Raw genomic sequence first — 17,016 nt, forward strand, 5'->3', positions numbered from 1 at the left:
AGTGCAAGAGCATTGTGCGGTGTAAAGGATGATATGTAGAGTTCCAGTTGAGTCCCAGGTGATTCGAAGGAGGTCTAAGGACTCAACCGAACCAACTAATAAGAGAGAATTGCGTCACAAACAAGGTCACGAAGGTTGGATTGTGTGGACGGCTTTTTGGGGACATGATCAGTTCGTGACGTGAGTACTAACGGAATAGCTTGGTGGTTGTGTTTCAGGGGCGAATAGAGTGATGACCAGGAGGTCCGTTACAACAATTATCTCTTTCAGTATAGTTCATTCGAGCAGTTTGAACCACTCTCAATACATGAAGGCAGTCGAATCTATCGGAGCGCCAAAGTCAACGTCTACAAAATGGATTTGATTGAACATTGTTTTATTAACCAATAGGAATTATATGTCCAAAGTATGGAATTTAATTCCTAAAAGTAGTCAATTTAGAAGCGTGCAATGATAGGATCCTGCAGACAATAGTGCTAGACCCACCTACTTACCAATTGATACCTATATATATATATATATATAGCTGCGACTAAACCGAAACGGATGTCGACAAGAGAAAGGAAAAGAATTGTGGAGTAGTTAAAGAAGCGGATTAGGAGAGGGACCGACATGGTAGACGTGAATGAGCAACAGACGACATGAGAGGTCGAAGAACAAGGATATAGTGAGAGAACGACTGGAATAACTCATGTCTAAATAAATGTTTTTTTTTTTTTTTCCACGTTATCCTTCACTTGTGCTTCCCTTCTATATCATGAAATAGTAATTGTGGCCGTGTATGTTTTTGTTCTTCAAATGGTCCTTAATATCAGTGTCGTATTTGCTCGATAGACTTGAGCGCTGGATTATGTTTTAGTGTGACTCATGTGGGATTGCATGGTGGGTTTATGAGCTGTACTTAAGATACCTTTGGAGGCAGCAACCTCGGTATAATATAGTGTAATACAATTATAATATAATTATCATAAATAAATACAAAACAGTAATGAATAATTTAGTTCAAGACGACTTTAGAAATATAATTTACAATGTATCAATAGAAAATATTCCAAAAGAAAGTGTGGCTAACTTCGTATTTGCATAATAAATGTCTGTGTAGACGAGTGTATGTGTATATATATAAAATCTAAAAAATAATTTGTTATATGATTTTTTTTATAACAATTAAGATGGACCAAACACAAGTAAAAGGAAATCTTAATGAAGAATTATTTAATACTCGTGAAAGAATTGTGAAATTATAAATCCTATAACAATAATATTATTCTTATTATTATTATTGTGCAACATTAAAGAAATATGTTCCCATGATTTTTGGTTGCATTGTTTGCATTGCAATTGGATGAAGAAGAACATCCAAAAAAATCCTTTTTAGAACCGCATTCACACTCTAGAATGTTAGGCAGGCAAGACCCAACGTCCCGGTCGTAGGGATAACCATGGGGGACGGTCTTAGGAACGCAGAAGGAAACGTGGGCGGGTCTCCGCCCTCTTTCGTGTACCCACAACCGTCGTCGTTGCTCCTCCCCCAGAAGCCTTTGCTGTTGCACCACAGAGTTTTCACCTCGAGCTCTCACGAATTCTAAGCAATCATGTCGATTTCGTTGCTGTCGCTGCTCTCACCGTCACCCACATGCCTTTCCAGGAGCCTCTCGTCGTCGAGTTTCTCCATTGAAAGAGCCTCATGTACTACTACTACTTCATTGGCTTTGAATGGGAATCTGAGAGGGAGAGAGAGATGTGGCAGAGGAATGCCGGGCAGCGTCAGCTTCGAAAGAAGGCTTGTGGAGCGTGCGGCTGGTGGGGATCAACCTTCTGGAGTCGTTCTGGAGGAACCCACGTCTGCGACTGGTAGCTCTGGTGGGTTTTGCTTGAAATTGTGTTTTGCGTATTTTGGATCAATTCATTGAGTAGTGAATAGGGTCCAGGAGATGAGAGATTTGACGCATGAGAATCGTGGTGTTGTTAGTTGTAGCGAGTTAATTGGCGGATGGTTGAGGTTGAATGCTGGATTTATGCTGTGGATGCGTTTGTTGCGAAATTCAAACGTGGTCAGGGTGAGAATTATATAAGAAAGTCTGGATATTGGGCTATTCCCATCCATGGCCCTTGGTGGATATGGTTTGCCGAGGATGTTGTGTCTGGGGTGCCCTTCGTGTGATGGGTGGAACGGGATTCTTATCGGTGGAACAGTGAGATTTCCGCAGGAAGTTTAAATTGGGAAGCGTTTGCTGCTCAGGTGAGTGGAGAATGGGATGGATACAGTGCAGAGTTCAATTTCGCTGGGGAGCCCATTCAGCTGCCGAGTAACATTGTACCGGATGCATTTCGCGAGTGGGGAGTCGAGATTCACGATTGGCAAACCCAGGCTCCGACCCTTGCTCATCCGGAGGAGGGTCATTTGTGGTACAAAGTGATTAGGTTACACCCAACTGTGGGTTGTGAAGCTGATGCTGCCACTGTGTATAGTGTCCAGGTTTCTGATGTTCAGTCAAATGTCTCCGCGCTTGCATATCACAGCAGCGGGTCATACACAACTGTATGGCGTGGTAAGTGCGTCACACAAGAATCGAAGAGCACTGGCCCAGGCAAGGAGGTGACGAGGGAGGGCGATGTAATAGAACTGGAGCAATGTATTGTGCATGATCGGAAGCGAATCCGAGTCTTGCAACAGCTGGGAGCTCGGAGACGTGTCATGATATATCGTGAAACCTGGGAAGGTCCATTCCGCAATGGCGAGTCACTCTGTGGTTGTGCGACTGGTAATTCAGCTTTTGCCACACAAAAGCCTTTGCAGGGCGATTCTCTTGCAGGATCCTGGCATGCCGAGCTTTACACCGCGCAGAACCTGGAGAATCAGCAGGTTTTGTAAAATTGCAAGCTGAGCTGTTGAATGTCAATGTTGTCTTTTCGTTTTGCAACCTTTGGAGAATTTGGGTTCTAAATTCTGAACGTATTTCAAACTCCTTGCGGCTTGCTTTTCGTAGTTTTTCTATTTTTGTATTTTATTTTTATTTTTTTATGTTAAGCGTTATCAAGGCTCTTGGGCATTCATTTGATTTGAATATGAATGTTGGTGTGATTGTACTTGCCTATACTTATGGAGAGCTTGTTTATTGCAGACGTTCATAAGTGGTGAACTGATTCCGTCAGGCGTGGAAGACTTTGACAGGAAGTTGGCTGATGAAGCCCTTTACCTTCCTAAAGATTCGTGGACTTGTCTCAGAAAGTCTGAGTCTGGGAATGCTGTTGTTGAAACTGGCTGGCTTGTACAACCTGATCAGGCAATAGTTTCCATCTGCGAGGTGGGAAGCTTCGGAGATCTTAAGGTAAATCGATCAATCTTAGGTGTTCCTCTCTTTGAAATAAGAACATTACAGAAATGGGAAATGCTGTTGGAAATCTTTTCTTGTTATCGTGAAAATTGAATCGCTGTGACGCTAACCCGTTTTCCGTATTGCAGGCCGTCAGCTTGAGAGTTGAGAAGCGAATCCCAGGCAAATGAGCTCATTTCTGGAAGAATCTGAAGAAACCGTTGGTTTATAATTGCCTGTGTATTATCTTGCTATTCTTTCTGAGAGTGGATTTATAGTTTACTTATCTAGAAGGTAAATCAACTAAGACAACAAGAAAGTTGACTACGTCCAAGCTTCTGCAAGTAAAGCAGTACCATGTATACTAGAAACTGCAACGCTTGATGATCCTCACAAGCCTGCAATGTTCTGAACTTTCATTCATGTATTAGCATTCGTTCCTTGGGTAAATGAGTCAAAGCTGACGATCTTATTGTAATCCATTTGAGAGGCCCAGGTTGTACTGTATTGCAAAAGAAACTTCTTGTATGAATAAATCTTTTCTCGGCAAGCAATTTCAACAGGGTGGGTGAAAATATCAAGAGCTCATACTTGTGTGAATTTTGTCTGCTTTTCCAGTCAGAAATTTTTATTAAATGAGGAAATGTCAAATTTGACTTGGAGCACAAGATGGCGTGAAAGTCATACACAACTAGTGATATGTTCCGTATAATCTCTACTGCAGTTTCACAGTTTTAATGCGTCATTCTCAGTTTCACAGAACATTTTTATTCATTTTTTTTTTTATGTGTCTACTTCAGCTTAAAATGGAAACAAGACATAAAACACATAGTAGCAATGAACTGCATGCAGCCTTGTGACTTAACCCTGTGTCTTTTGACAATATGTTTAATCATGGTTGATCATATTGGCTCAATACTATTAGATTTATGTTCTTAAAACACATCCAAAAGAAGTCTCGAGAGACATCTCTGGCGTGAAATGTGTAATGAGTCATTTCTGTTATGTTTGATTTAGGGTATGTTTGATATCAGTTCATTGAAAATTTTACTGCATATATGTATATACACACGTATTAATAATAATAACTTGGTCTATTTGAAAGAGGATAATTCAAAGAGGTTACTTAATTCATGGCAAATCATCACTTAGAACAATTAAATTAGTAAGATATTTGTTAAAAAGTTGTGTCACACAAAAGATTTTTAAATCAAAAAAATTGAAGCCATCATGTAATAAATATTGCTTTATTATTCTTAATCTATTATAAAAGAATACAAAATAAAACCTGGAGTAGTTAGCATAAGAGATAATAAATTAAGAATTGTATTTATATTACATAAAGATGATTTTTTGTTTATAAAATTCTTCTTCAATGCTAATTGATTTAATTTATTCAAAGTTTTTTAAGATATTTAATAATAGGTCCAACAAAAAAAAATTATAATTAAATTTTTATGAAATTTTTTATAATTATTTTTAGGAAATTTATATACATATATATACATATATAAATATATATAAGTTTTAAAATTTTTTAAATAGTACTACATGTCCAAACTGCTGTACTTATATATCTTAAGTTTATTTTAAAGATGTAAATAAAGGTGTTACAAATAATGTTATTAAACTTTTATTGCTCTTAAGCTTGACATACAATACTCCACAAAAAAATATAAATAAATGTAGATGTTATTTTATTGCTTTTATGAGAAATTTGATAAGCTTGTATCAAGTGTTTTGTTGCTAAATGTCACCTTGTGGCTAGTCATCTGCATAAGAACATTTAGTTAAAAACATTTATGGACAAAATTCTAATTTGTATATTTATACTCTTTAATTTTTTTATTTGAAAGATTTAATAATGAACCATAGTATAAGTAGAATCTAAAAGTATGACATCATTAAAGGGATTGGATGTCAATCTTAATTTAAACGGTGACTTAATACTTATATTTACCTAATTATAAGCAGGGACGTGTTCTTTTCTTTTTAGAAAAAAATAGCAAACATGCAATTTTTTTAATTAAGAGATAATATTTTTCATTCTTTTTAGAATATAGAAATTTAAGTTAAAAAATCATAATCATATTATTTTTTTAATTTGATAAAAAAATATTAAAAAAAAAATCTTTCTAAGAAAATCAATCTTCATTCTTACTACATCTACTACCTTATTAATCTAAGCATTATAACAACTCTCACTTTTGACATATTTGCTATTATTAAAACTACGATTCACCTAGAAAATAAGTTCCACCTACACTCATCACTTCCAACCTAATAAAAAAATTAAATAAACCAAAAACAGAATTAGACTTGTCAAAAACCCTTGAATGAAATTAACAAACACTATTAATTAGGCATCCTCTTCCAATATAATCTCCACACTACACATCATGTCATACCCCCTTCTTTTCACTTTTAGGTCAAAGCTTGCTAAGTTGTCCTCAAATAGTTGTGTTGTCACACTCTTAAGAAACCATTTCTATTAAGGGGTTTCAAACATGGCGCTTTTGCAAAACCAAATAATTAGGACTGAGCACATGATCAATTGAAATATCATCACTCAAACTCCATGGCCCCAGAATATTACTTTTGATTCAAACTTTATTACCTCCCTGTTCTGGAGTCAAAGAGGAAAGAGAGCTGAGGCAATTGATACAGTTTTTGATATTTGACCTGCCCCTTTTTTGATTTCAAAATCACCCACCTAACGAGGTGAGTGATTCGGTGAAATATCACCCGAAAAGGCCATGTTTGGAACCCCCATTTGCGTGCGGTGTTTTTACACATGGTTCTGTAAAGTGCCACCGACTTGCAACAAACCATACAGAAGAAGAAAAATGTTGTAGTTGTCGAGGTCACTGCTCTGCACTTCCGTGTAGGAAATCACATCTCCAGCCGAGGGTTTCCTAATGGTGATGTTGCGGGAAGGAATTGCGTAGGATGAGAGTGATTAGTGAGAAACTGCGAGTACGTGAATTGTTGTAATACTGTCGAGTGTTGAATTCTCGCAAAAAATGTCGATCTCGGACTGGTTTCCGCCTGGTTGAATACCTCGAGCTTGATCGGATTAGAATTGGGCATCGACCTGCGACGGCGTTTAGTGGGGTTTGCTTTTCACCGAGTTGCAGGTGGAGGACTTCATTCAAGTAGATCAGGGTTTCTTATAACTCACTTGAGAATTGGCTAACGTCCTTTTATCCATCCCCAAATGTGAAGAGAATGACCATCCCCCCCCCCCCCCGAAGCTAACTGAAATTGCAGCAGTTAGGGCTTGCTTGCAAGTAAATTGAGAGTGACTTCACCTGAATAAGCCATTCATGTGCTGTTCACAAATTATACGCGGACATGTTGAAAACCACCGCAACTGTGACATCGTCACAATCATCATTCTTGGCATGGAAATAGGGTTTTATATTATACGTTGCAACTAGTCTTACTCGTTGAGTACACTTTTTCAATTGACGAATCTCTTTCATCGTGGTAATCCTATAGTACCTAACATTCATCACATTTTCCATTGCAAGACATCACACAGAAGTACTTGTTGGAAGGCTTGAATGCAATATTTTATTCAGACATTGTACACCGCGTGATGTGAAAAAATCATTCACTGTAGTGTTGATTGCGAGAAGCGACAGCAGCTGAGGCGAACCTTCTGCTTGGATTTCCCACACAAGATTCGTAGTCAATCGTTCTTAGAAAGAAGACTACATTAATACTTTTCTTCTGCATTGTGCTTGGAAACAATGTGCCAAACTGAACCGTAAATGGTGACGACGTTTCAGAAAAGCCCGGGATGACAACAAGAAAGTAGGGAGGAATGCCCTAAATTCAAGGCAAAAGACGGCGGTGAAGACCCTCGTCTATAAAACCTCTGTTTCCTCGTCGGGAAATTCTGACCGTTAGCGCCGGGCTGCCACTCCCGCAGATTCGGGTCCACCTAAGCGAGCTTCGAAAGCGGCCAATCAGCATCACGGCACTTTCCCGCGTTTGGTTCGAAACCTCTGCCGTTGCATCGCCCGTCCCTCAAATCGGACTTGGGCACATCCATGCATCACAATCATCAGCCTGTCAGGCTCGCATTGTTGGTCTCCCGGACTTCAATCGAAGCTGGGATCTCACTGCTCAGTCACTGCAACAGTCTCGTCCTGTTAGAAACGGAAAAAGCAGCAATCGAATCTCCTTCTTGAGGGTATTCGTCAATGGTCGTCATCCGGCGTATTCATGTCGCATTCTCCAGGTAAGGATTGCTGTCTCGTGGATTTTCGATGCTCCTCCCTGATTTTTGAGTTAGATTCTCGCTCAGGGTGTAGTTAGTGAAGATGCCCGAGGAAATGTATGTTGTGATCTAGTCTTGGGTCATGGGTTTGGACGATTATGGCTTCGTGCTTTTGACCTTGTAGAGTGCGCTGAGGATTGTGGTTTAGGTTTAGGGTAGGAGGTTCTCTCCTGCTGTTGATGTTCCTCTTTCGGAGTGAAGTCGGCACGGCATGAGGCGAAACTTACCGAGAGTTTCACAAGCTTTCGGTCTCTGGCTTTTTGTTTAGGTTGCGTGTATTTTCGAGCGATGAATGTCTTTTTAGTTCGTATGTAGCGATTTACTAGCTGATTGTCACGTGTTTTGATCAGTGGACAAGACAGGGGTCTTTGGAGCCATGAGTCGTAAGTGTTGAGAAATTGGAAAGGAGAGGGGTTCAGCTGCCGAGTTGCGCTTTGTTAAGTTCTGTTGTAGAAGTGAGAAATGGTTTTTAAGCGGAAGTCTGCCGGTCGTAATGGTGATCAACCGAGGAAAAGAGGACGATGGGCGAAACGATCCCCTGTGGCTGAAGAGAAAGACGAGGCGAAAGAGCAGGCGAAAGAAGTGATAGAGCAGGTGTCAGGAGAAGGCACAGCTGCTGCTCCACTCAAAATCAAAGTAAGTGGTGCCAACAATGGTCCTCTGCAAGTGTTAGTAATTTCCAAGAATTTAACCTAGAGGTCTATCACAATCCAGGAACTATGTTTGTATCGCTTCGTTCAAACGATAGGATCCCAAACGAGGAACAACTTGCACTGCTCGATCTCAGTATCAGGTTCAACAAACGTGGATCGACTGATTGGTGTACAAACTTTAACTTAGTTTTTGTCATTTATTTATTTATTTTTTAATATTATTTTTCCTCCAGGAAGATGATGTTGCTGCAGATGAGAAAGGACATGCCGAATCGCCCGTTTCAGTGCTGTGTGACGAGGTTGTCTGCTTCACATTATCGTGCATTTTGGAGTTTACTTCAGTTTCCGAAATATGTTAGGGTTACATGCGCAAGACCTATCAGAGTAAAGGCGAGGGATCTGACTCTTATACGCTTGATTCCAGGGAGTATCTGTGGCAACCGACGACGTAGTCGTTACAGAGAAAATGTTGGAGGAAGAAAAGCGTCTCGCGGAGATCAGAGCCGCTGAAGAAGCTGCGGAGGCAGAAGCACTGTTAAAAGCTGCACCTGACATGGACGAATCTTCATTCAGCAAACTCGATCAGCTCCTTAATCAAACGAAGATGTATTCGGAGTTTCTTCTTGAGAGAATGGATGACATTGCCCTGGTGAGTCTCATTGGTTTTTTTAGTTGAAGAGAACAGCCCTTCGTGAGACTTGGATGTTTGTGATTGATGGTTTGAGACTCATCATGAATGGATTAACGTAGTTTTTTTTACCTTATGAGGATAAACAGTTTGGATAGCTCAAGGGACCTGGTGACAAGAGATGAATACTGCGAGTGAGTATCCTCGAGTAAAGTATACTTTCAGCCAGATTCTCAGGATGAACTTCACGATTAACGTATTATACTTCATGCATCGGTTGGATGGGAATTATTTCTGCGCACAGCACAATTCTCTATTCACAGAAATTACAGAACAGCTCATATCCTACTTCTGTTACAGGCTCCTGATGAACAAGAGGAAGGCGGAAAAGGGGACGTCAAAGACACAGAGAAGAAAGGAGGGGGCCGGAGAGGAGCGGCTGGCAAGGTTAGCCGCTTTAGTTCCTTTTTGTTGGTCCTTTGAGGAGATTTCATTTCTTGGTACTGTCTCGGGGACTTCGAAGGATGTGAGTGCGAATTTAAGGTCCTCCATGTCGATCTTATGGACAGGCTAAAAAAGCAAAAGAAGCGAAAGAGGCCATGGACGCTCAAATTGCTAGAGTAGAGGGAGAAGCTGAGGAAGAGGTAGTGTTGGAGGATACGAAGTTTATGACCGAAGAGGAGCGGAATTACAAGGAGCAACAGGAGATCTGCCCGCTTCTTACCGGAGGGAGGTTGAAAGGCTATCAACTGAAGGGTATAAAGTGGATGATTTCCTTGTGGCAAAATGGCCTCAATGGGATTTTGGCTGACCAGATGGGGCTAGGAAAAACGGTGCAGACGATTGGTCTTCTTTCTCACTTGAAGGGGAAGAAGATGCATGGCCCATTTTTGATTGTAGGGCCTCTCTCGACACTATCCAATTGGGTCAGCGAAATCAAAAGGTGGAGGTTCCTCCTTGCATTTCTCTTCCCTCGCGTGCAGTGTCAATATCAAATGGATAAGAATTCTGGAAGGAATTGATTTGTAGTGTTAACAAGCCTCATTATTGTTTAACCGGCTGGCGCTTCACGGATCTCAATCTCAATCTGCTATGGAAGTTACAAAGTGTACTAGTTGTGGTTGCACCGATTTTTTGTTTTCTCCTTATAAGAGTGCCTTACTCTATGGACTGTAGTGTCGCTCATGAAAGGGCTTACTGTGACAATCACAATAGGGAGCGTTGCTCTATGTTATTTGCGGATAAGTTATCGGCCGAGTTGGCTGACGCACAAGTAGGACGTCATTCGACTCATTGTATTATCGTTTATCGATACACGTCTGACGTACTTTCCAATGATATGCTCTGAATTTTGACTGCAGATTCGTGCCATCAATGAATGTTCTTTTATACCATTCATCGGAAGGGAGAGTTGGTCGTGAGAAGCTCCGTAGACAGCACATGCCCACTAGTGTGCCGAAAGAATCCTTTCCAGTCATTGTCACTTCTTTTGAGGTAGCCATGAACGATAGAAGGTTTTTAGCCAAGTATAAGTGGAAGTATATCATTGTGGATGAGGTGAGTTCTATCATGGGCCTGTTGATTGATGACACTTGAAATTTTTATTACCATCCATTTACTTGGTTGCTGAGTGGAGGAGCGTTGAACTGTATCGTGTGCCTGGTGTTGTTCAGTTGAAGTCTTTGCTTCAATTTTTCCGAGTTTGACTTGATTATAGTAGAAGATAAAATTACTATATATATCATGTGACTTTCTGTCAGTTGACAAGGAAATAAGATATTTCCTTTGTTCAGTTATTGAGTGAGTTATCTTTTATGTTACAGGGACACAGGCTCAAGAACTGTGATTGTAAGTTATTGAGAGAACTCAAGCAGTTGTCGGCCGAGAACCTACTGTTGTTGACGGGAACACCCCTTCAGAATAATTTGCCAGAATTGTGGTCTTTGTTGAACTTTATTCTTCCTAATATCTTCACCTCACTTCAAGAATTTCAATCCTGGTAAGTACGACTTTAGCTACTTCAAATGTTGCAATATCTAGTCCCTTTGCAAATGAATCGATTCTGGAGGCAGTACATGTATTGAGCCTGATTAACCGCCACTTTTAATCCGTTTAGTACTGGCACAGAGTTCCATGAACAGTCTCCTGCCTAATGGGATTTGGGATGGTAGCTACATATGGCTTGTTCTATGATCATATTGATCACTCTCTTGGATTATGACATAATTTGTGCAATAGGTTCGACATTGCTGGAAAAGCTTCTGGAAATAACAACGCGCTAGAGTCGCGGAAAGTTCAGGTACAACTTTTTCGGTTCATTTCATTCTTGAGTTCCTTTTGCGTTATGATTTTTCAAGTTTTAGGTTCGGAAGATGGGCCTGTTGGTTTTGGTGCATAAACCATATGAATTAACTCGAGGCAGAAGCACTTCCTTCTCGCAGAATGACGCTAGTGATCTAACAATCTGACCATCAATCTTTGTAAATTGTTTGAACTCCGCGGATAATGAGCAGGTGGTATCCAAGCTACATCATATATTGCGGCCTTTCTTGCTGCGACGTCTGAAGTCTGAAGTTGAAAAATCTTTGCCTAAGAAAAAGGAAATAATCCTGTACACACCAATGACCGAGAAGCAAAAGGCATTCAATGACCATCTTGTGGCTAAGACACTCAATGAGTATTTTGCTGAGAAAGGAAACAGTTCTGGTATGCTCTTTAGTCTACACCTGCAGTGAATACTTGATCGTTGAATGGCTTTTTACATACTTAAGATACCCTCCCGGGGTTTTACAAATATCAAGGTTGCAACCTGTTTGATAGCTGTTGATGAACTCTGACGTGATTTACGGACCCCAAGCCTCCTAGATTATCTTACTCTTGGTGCACTGAAGTATGAATTATCCAATTATCCTCTGGTGAAAGAATGGAGAGTTTTTTGCACAAATCAAATGAACGCCGTGTATTGAAGGCCATGATTGATGATACTGAACGTTCTTGTTTCCGTTTTACCTTCCAATCTTGCAGGGGCAATGTTGAAGGCACAGCTCAACAGTGTATGCATGCAACTTCGAAAGAACTGCAATCATCCAGATCTCTTCCATTCTCACTTTGAGGACGATAGTACGTCTCTGCTCCACTCAGCTTGGTGCTCAATTAGTACAGAAAAGCCTCTGTTTTCGTGCTTTGATTGGATTGGGTTGGAACTGTGTATAACCCTTAAAACATTCACTCATACTTGTCTTGTTTGTAATTTTGCAGTTAACTATCCTCCTGTGGATGAGTTAGTAGCACAGTGTGCCAAATTTAAGCTCATGGATCGGTTGCTGGTTAAGTTAAGAGAAAGGGGTCACAAGGTAAATCTTCACTTGTTTCCTGCCTTAATTCATTTACCTCTTGTTTTTTTGTCGTTACTACTTGCTTATTAACAACCAACGACACTCTTTCTTTTGGGATCAAACTGATGCCTCCTCTTCTTGTACCAGGTCCTTATATTTTCTCAAATGACCAAGATTCTTGACTTACTGGAATACTACTTGGAAGAGCGAGGCCATAATCCTTGCCGAATAGATGGTGGTGTGCAACAGAGTGTTAGACAGGAACAGGTAAGGCGAGGATAACCGTGTCCAACGTCGATGAAACATTCATAATTCGTATGGTCTTTCGGAGATAGTCAGAGGACTCTAATATTGGATGCATGTTCGCACACTCCACTCTCGCTGGCTCTGTCCCCAAAAGTTAAAATGTATTTGCCATAACTTCCAGAATCCAGTTTCTCAAGTTCTTTTTGGCCTGCAGATCAGAAGTTTTAACGAGGAAAAGTCGAGGTTTGTCTTTTTATTGAGTACCCGAGCGGGAGGGCTCGGTATCAATCTCACTGCCGCAGATACTGTTATCTTATATGATAGTGACTGGGTAAGTCTTTTCATGTCTCTGGTCTACCCATTTGGATGCTGCTAATTCAGAAAATATTATGCAGACGACACTGACATTCACATCCTCGCTCTCAGAATCCACATATGGACATGCAAGCCATGGATCGTTGTCATCGAATTGGACAGACCCGCCCTGTTCATGTGTATCGGTTGGCAACTGCAAAGTCTGTAGAGGTAACTGCTGTACATGATAAGCCATCAGGGTCAATTATCCCTATGTCGCTCCGTCTTGTCGATATGAATCGAGGTTGTTGAACGTTCCATGTGCCTGACCTTAAGGTTGTCCACGTGTATTGGTTTCAAATCATGCAGTGCCACATGCTGAAGGTGGCAACTGGCAAGTTGAAGCTAGAGCACCTTGTGATCGAGAAAGGTCATTTTAAACAGGAAAAGGAGCCCTCGAAGACTGTCTTGCAGGTGAGTGCGTTGAACTTATTCCCTTGGTCCTTTGAAACTACATAATTCGGAAGGATAACTGACTTGTATGGTTTTTCTTTCGTGGCTGCTACATCTAGTAGTTGTAACCTGATCTTGTTGATGCACAGGAAAAGGATTTGGTGGCTATTCTTACATGCAACCAAGGCGAAGAAGAGGAATACGTGCAAAGCAGAGAGATAAGCGAAGAGGATCTGGCGATTGCTATGGACCGTAGAGAACTAGTAATCGGCACTGAGGAGTGCATCAAACAGGGAATACCATTACTCCCCAAGAGAGGTCCTGGCTGGGAAGAAGTATTCCAAGGTGGTTCGGATGGTAACCTTCTTTCGTCCATAGAAGGCTACAGGAAGGTGGCTCAGACAGCAGCTGCAAGTTGAGTCAGTAATGTAGCAGGAGGCGAATTTTGTATTGTAAAACACTGTTGGTTTGACTGTTTTGGCCACTGATAGCTCCCAGACCATTTATTGTAGCTGGTTGTAAGTACCCATATTATTGTCTTGCTCCTGACGTCACTCAAGGTGGTCTTGAACCACTGACAAGCAATTCCGTCGCCAGCCGTGAGAGGGAATTGAACTTAATCCATGAGTGTCTTCAAGCTGTCTTTGGAAGGTTTCTGTAGTTTCTTCCATTGTGGTTTGACATGCTGCACTCTCATTCACCAAACATCTTTTTTCCTTCCTATCAATTCATCTTTTTTACCGAACTCACCTATCCAGCATGATCAGATTTACCTTTATTCTTTTGCCACTTTTCTTTCTATAGTTTTATAGACCACTTCCCTTTTACGTTCCTGCTCATTCATACAACGCATCCATCTCAATTCAAATTCAACTGCATTTCACCATACTCGCCCATGTATTTCAATTGCTGTAGGTGCCTACGAACCTTCCATTTGATTGTCAGGCTCGGATCCCGCATGCGCGAGCTAAGCTTAACACACTCAGTTCCAACACCGATACTACATTATCTCTTGGAAATCATGAATTTTAATGTATACTAACTCCCTCCATTGTTTCTAAACGAACTCTAACCACACAAGCATTGTGAGCATTTACCTCCTCATTCCATTGAGATATTTCGGTAGTAGGTTGCTCATTCTTAATGAAGTAACAAATACGACCAACATTGGAATGTCATACCTGAAATCTCAAGATACAGCAGATTCAGACAACATACACGTAGGAAGCAAAAAATGGCCACTTCCATGTCAGGATAACCCCTCCACGTAGGTGGAAAAACTCTCAGCCACGTCTGCACGATACCTCCACGTAGGTTGAGAGGCTCTCAGCCAACAGAGACTGACCACGTCACCAGGAAGTTTCGAAGAACGGCATCCAAACAAAGGGCGGCAGGCAGCGTCTACAGATTTTGCATTTCCGTGGCTGAATGTCCTTGTGCTCTGAAGGGGTTGTTGTGGTTGTTGTTGTTGTTGTGTGTGTGTGTGTGTGTCCCAACCGCGCAATCCATCGGTGTCTCACGCTGTGAGTCCGGCCATGAGCGCCTGAACGCGATGCAGTACAGGGAGGCATGCTCTGTGCTTGGCCTGCCATCCAACGCCACTCCACACCAGGTTTCGTCTTTCTCTACTTCTCCTTTTCTGCTGCTCATGTGTAGCTCAGTTACGAATTCCCCTGAGGAAGCATGCGGTGAGTGCCAATTTGTGGAGAGGTGAGTTTCGTTTCCTTCATGGGTTAGATTCGTGGGTTGATTCGGAATGGCAGATTAAGAGTGCGTACAAGCGGAAGGCGTTAGAGAATCACCCTGACCGGTTCCCTCCTCATGTTAAGCTTGAGGCTGAGGCTCGGTTCAAGCATGTACTGGTCCTGAACCTTGAGTCATCACAGGTTGGGTTTAATTGAGGTTTCGTCTGTTAGGTTGGTTTCGTCAGGAATCGGAGTTCTTCTGAGCCCGAGTAATTTTTCAATGGAGGAAGTATATCTAAGTAAGTTTATACCCTAGATTATGGTGTTCCTAAATGATGGTTGTGGTTGTTATCTCTGCAGATTTCAGAAGCATATTCGTGTCTGAAAAATGGTGAGTAGTCACTCAAACGCTGCTTGTGTGAGTGTTGTTTTTGTTATGAATTTTTACACACTATAATTATAATGTGTAATGAACTGCACCGATGTACTTGACTTGCAATTTGGGTTGGATGGAATTCTTTAAATTCTGCGTAGATATTCTCTTGACGAGACTGTACTTGGAAGTGTATACACCGCCAGTTCTTGTAATTTCTCATTGAGCTGACTTGACATTGCTGAACGTGGAATAGGTCCACAAAGTGCATATGGATATGGTGGGCGATCACAGCATCCAAGTAAGTAACTGAGTCACTTCAATTGGATGTAAGATCATTTGAATTTTGTGTTGAGTAATGCAAATTGATTGCCTTGGAGAAGTATTTTTCTTATGACTGTTTGAGGTGCATGAACTCTTTCCTGTTTGGAACTCTTATGTTGACTTAAAACTGTTATACGCTTGATATGAGAGACTTCGTTCTGTTTACGCTTCTACTATATTTCTTTTCTTTTCGTGTAAATTACATTTAAGGGCTTTGGAATGCTATTTCTGAGCTATTTTTGTCTGCAGATTCCAGCGGCGGCTCATCATGGGTTCCCAGGGGCCGTCGAATCAGCACTTTTGCCGCAAGTGCTCCTTTTGCTTTGCTCATTGCTGGCACATTAGCTCTTGGCTTCTCTCGGGCTGCCAGGTGATTTTTCAAGCATTTATTAGGGTGTAGAGACAACTACACTTGCTTGGTGAAATACCATGAATGTTAATCTAACTTACATTACTTGATTGTTTTGAGCAGGGCATACCGAAAACAACAAAATGAATCACCTTCCCGCAACCCATTTCTGCCATGAACAACATGCGGTGATGTTTCTGATATCTGTTTCGAAGGCGTCCAAAAATTTCCCTCATTGTTCAACATTGTGCAGAAAATGATTTCTGGATTCGCATTAGATTTTGTCAATGTGCTGATTGCTCGTTTCCTTTGTAAATAAGTTACATTGTGATTTTGCATACCAACTATTCTTGAGGTGCTACTCTAATTTTGTCAGCACAAGTATTTGAAATAGAAATCATCTTGCACCCTTGAAGCAAATTTAGTTCAAGATTGAATAGTCTGACAACTTTCCTTGTATCTCTTGCTTTGGGGCAGCTACGCCATTTAGAGTCTTGGAATAGTTTTTTTGATGTTTTAATGAGTGCGGCTTTGATTTGGGGGCATATTCGATGTGTCTCGAAGCGAAGCCTGGGCTTGTATGAAGTCTAAGTAGCTTTTGCATTTAACTTTGAAAACAAAGACTTGTATACCATAAATGAGGTGGTAGTTTTGAAGTAATTACTGTTTTTCGGGTGAACTTTCTTGTGAATGTGAACAACCAGGGTACAAAATCTATTAAGGAGAGAAAAAAAAATATGCATAGAACAAATAATATTTATCTTCTAATACTTGCCCAAGAAGTATAATATATGATGAAACTTTGTTTTATGAAGTGATTTTTTATTACATCTTATCCCGTTGTGCCATATAAAGGAGGAATATTTAATCAATGTACAGGAACTTTAGTAAAATATTCTTTTATTAAAAATGTGAAATAATAGTTTATATCCTATTTATACTTTTCTAAGTTTGTTTGTTATAACACTCATAATTATATTTAGAATTATGATGTTGTACATAAATCAATTGAAATTTATTTTATATAACAAAAAAAAGCAAATAAATACTGTGTGTTATTTAAACTTAACA

At 40.6% G+C, this 17,016-nt stretch overlaps 3 protein-coding genes across 3 annotated transcripts; all 3 read left to right on the forward strand.

Moving 5' to 3' along the window:
* Nucleotides 1-1,578: 1,578 nt before the first annotated feature.
* On the forward strand, nt 1,579-3,877 carry LOC112294851 (uncharacterized). Its single transcript, XM_024545775.3, has 4 exons — nt 1,579-1,863; nt 2,211-2,866; nt 3,126-3,332; nt 3,467-3,877. Exons 1-4 carry the CDS (start codon nt 1,596-1,598, stop codon nt 3,506-3,508), a joined length of 1,173 nt encoding a protein of 390 aa, XP_024401543.1. The 5' UTR covers nt 1,579-1,595; the 3' UTR covers nt 3,509-3,877.
* A 3,547-nt stretch (nt 3,878-7,424) lies between these two features.
* On the forward strand, nt 7,425-13,959 carry LOC112294534 (chromatin remodeling protein DDM1). The gene is made up of 17 exons (XM_024545083.2): nt 7,425-7,566; nt 7,956-8,241; nt 8,492-8,557; nt 8,683-8,907; nt 9,247-9,333; nt 9,456-9,829; nt 10,248-10,443; nt 10,710-10,885; nt 11,125-11,185; nt 11,400-11,592; nt 11,911-12,006; nt 12,145-12,239; nt 12,369-12,488; nt 12,682-12,798; nt 12,894-12,992; nt 13,131-13,235; nt 13,364-13,959. Exons 2-17 carry the CDS (start codon nt 8,068-8,070, stop codon nt 13,631-13,633), a joined length of 2,454 nt encoding a protein of 817 aa, XP_024400851.1. The 5' UTR covers nt 7,425-7,566; nt 7,956-8,067; the 3' UTR covers nt 13,634-13,959.
* Nucleotides 13,960-14,639: 680 nt separating this feature from the next.
* LOC112294535 (uncharacterized) lies at nt 14,640-16,375 on the forward strand. Its single transcript, XM_024545084.3, has 6 exons — nt 14,640-14,826; nt 14,978-15,100; nt 15,260-15,290; nt 15,529-15,573; nt 15,846-15,966; nt 16,069-16,375. The coding sequence occupies exons 1-6, from the start codon at nt 14,767-14,769 to the stop codon at nt 16,121-16,123; spliced, it is 435 nt and encodes a 144-aa protein (XP_024400852.1). The 5' UTR covers nt 14,640-14,766; the 3' UTR covers nt 16,124-16,375.
* Nucleotides 16,376-17,016: the final 641 nt, after the last annotated feature.

This window comes from Physcomitrium patens, chromosome 17 (assembly GCF_059467195.1).
Source record: "Physcomitrium patens ecotype Gransden chromosome 17, ASM5946719v1, whole genome shotgun sequence".
NCBI classification, from domain to species: Eukaryota; Viridiplantae; Streptophyta; class Bryopsida; order Funariales; family Funariaceae; genus Physcomitrium; species Physcomitrium patens.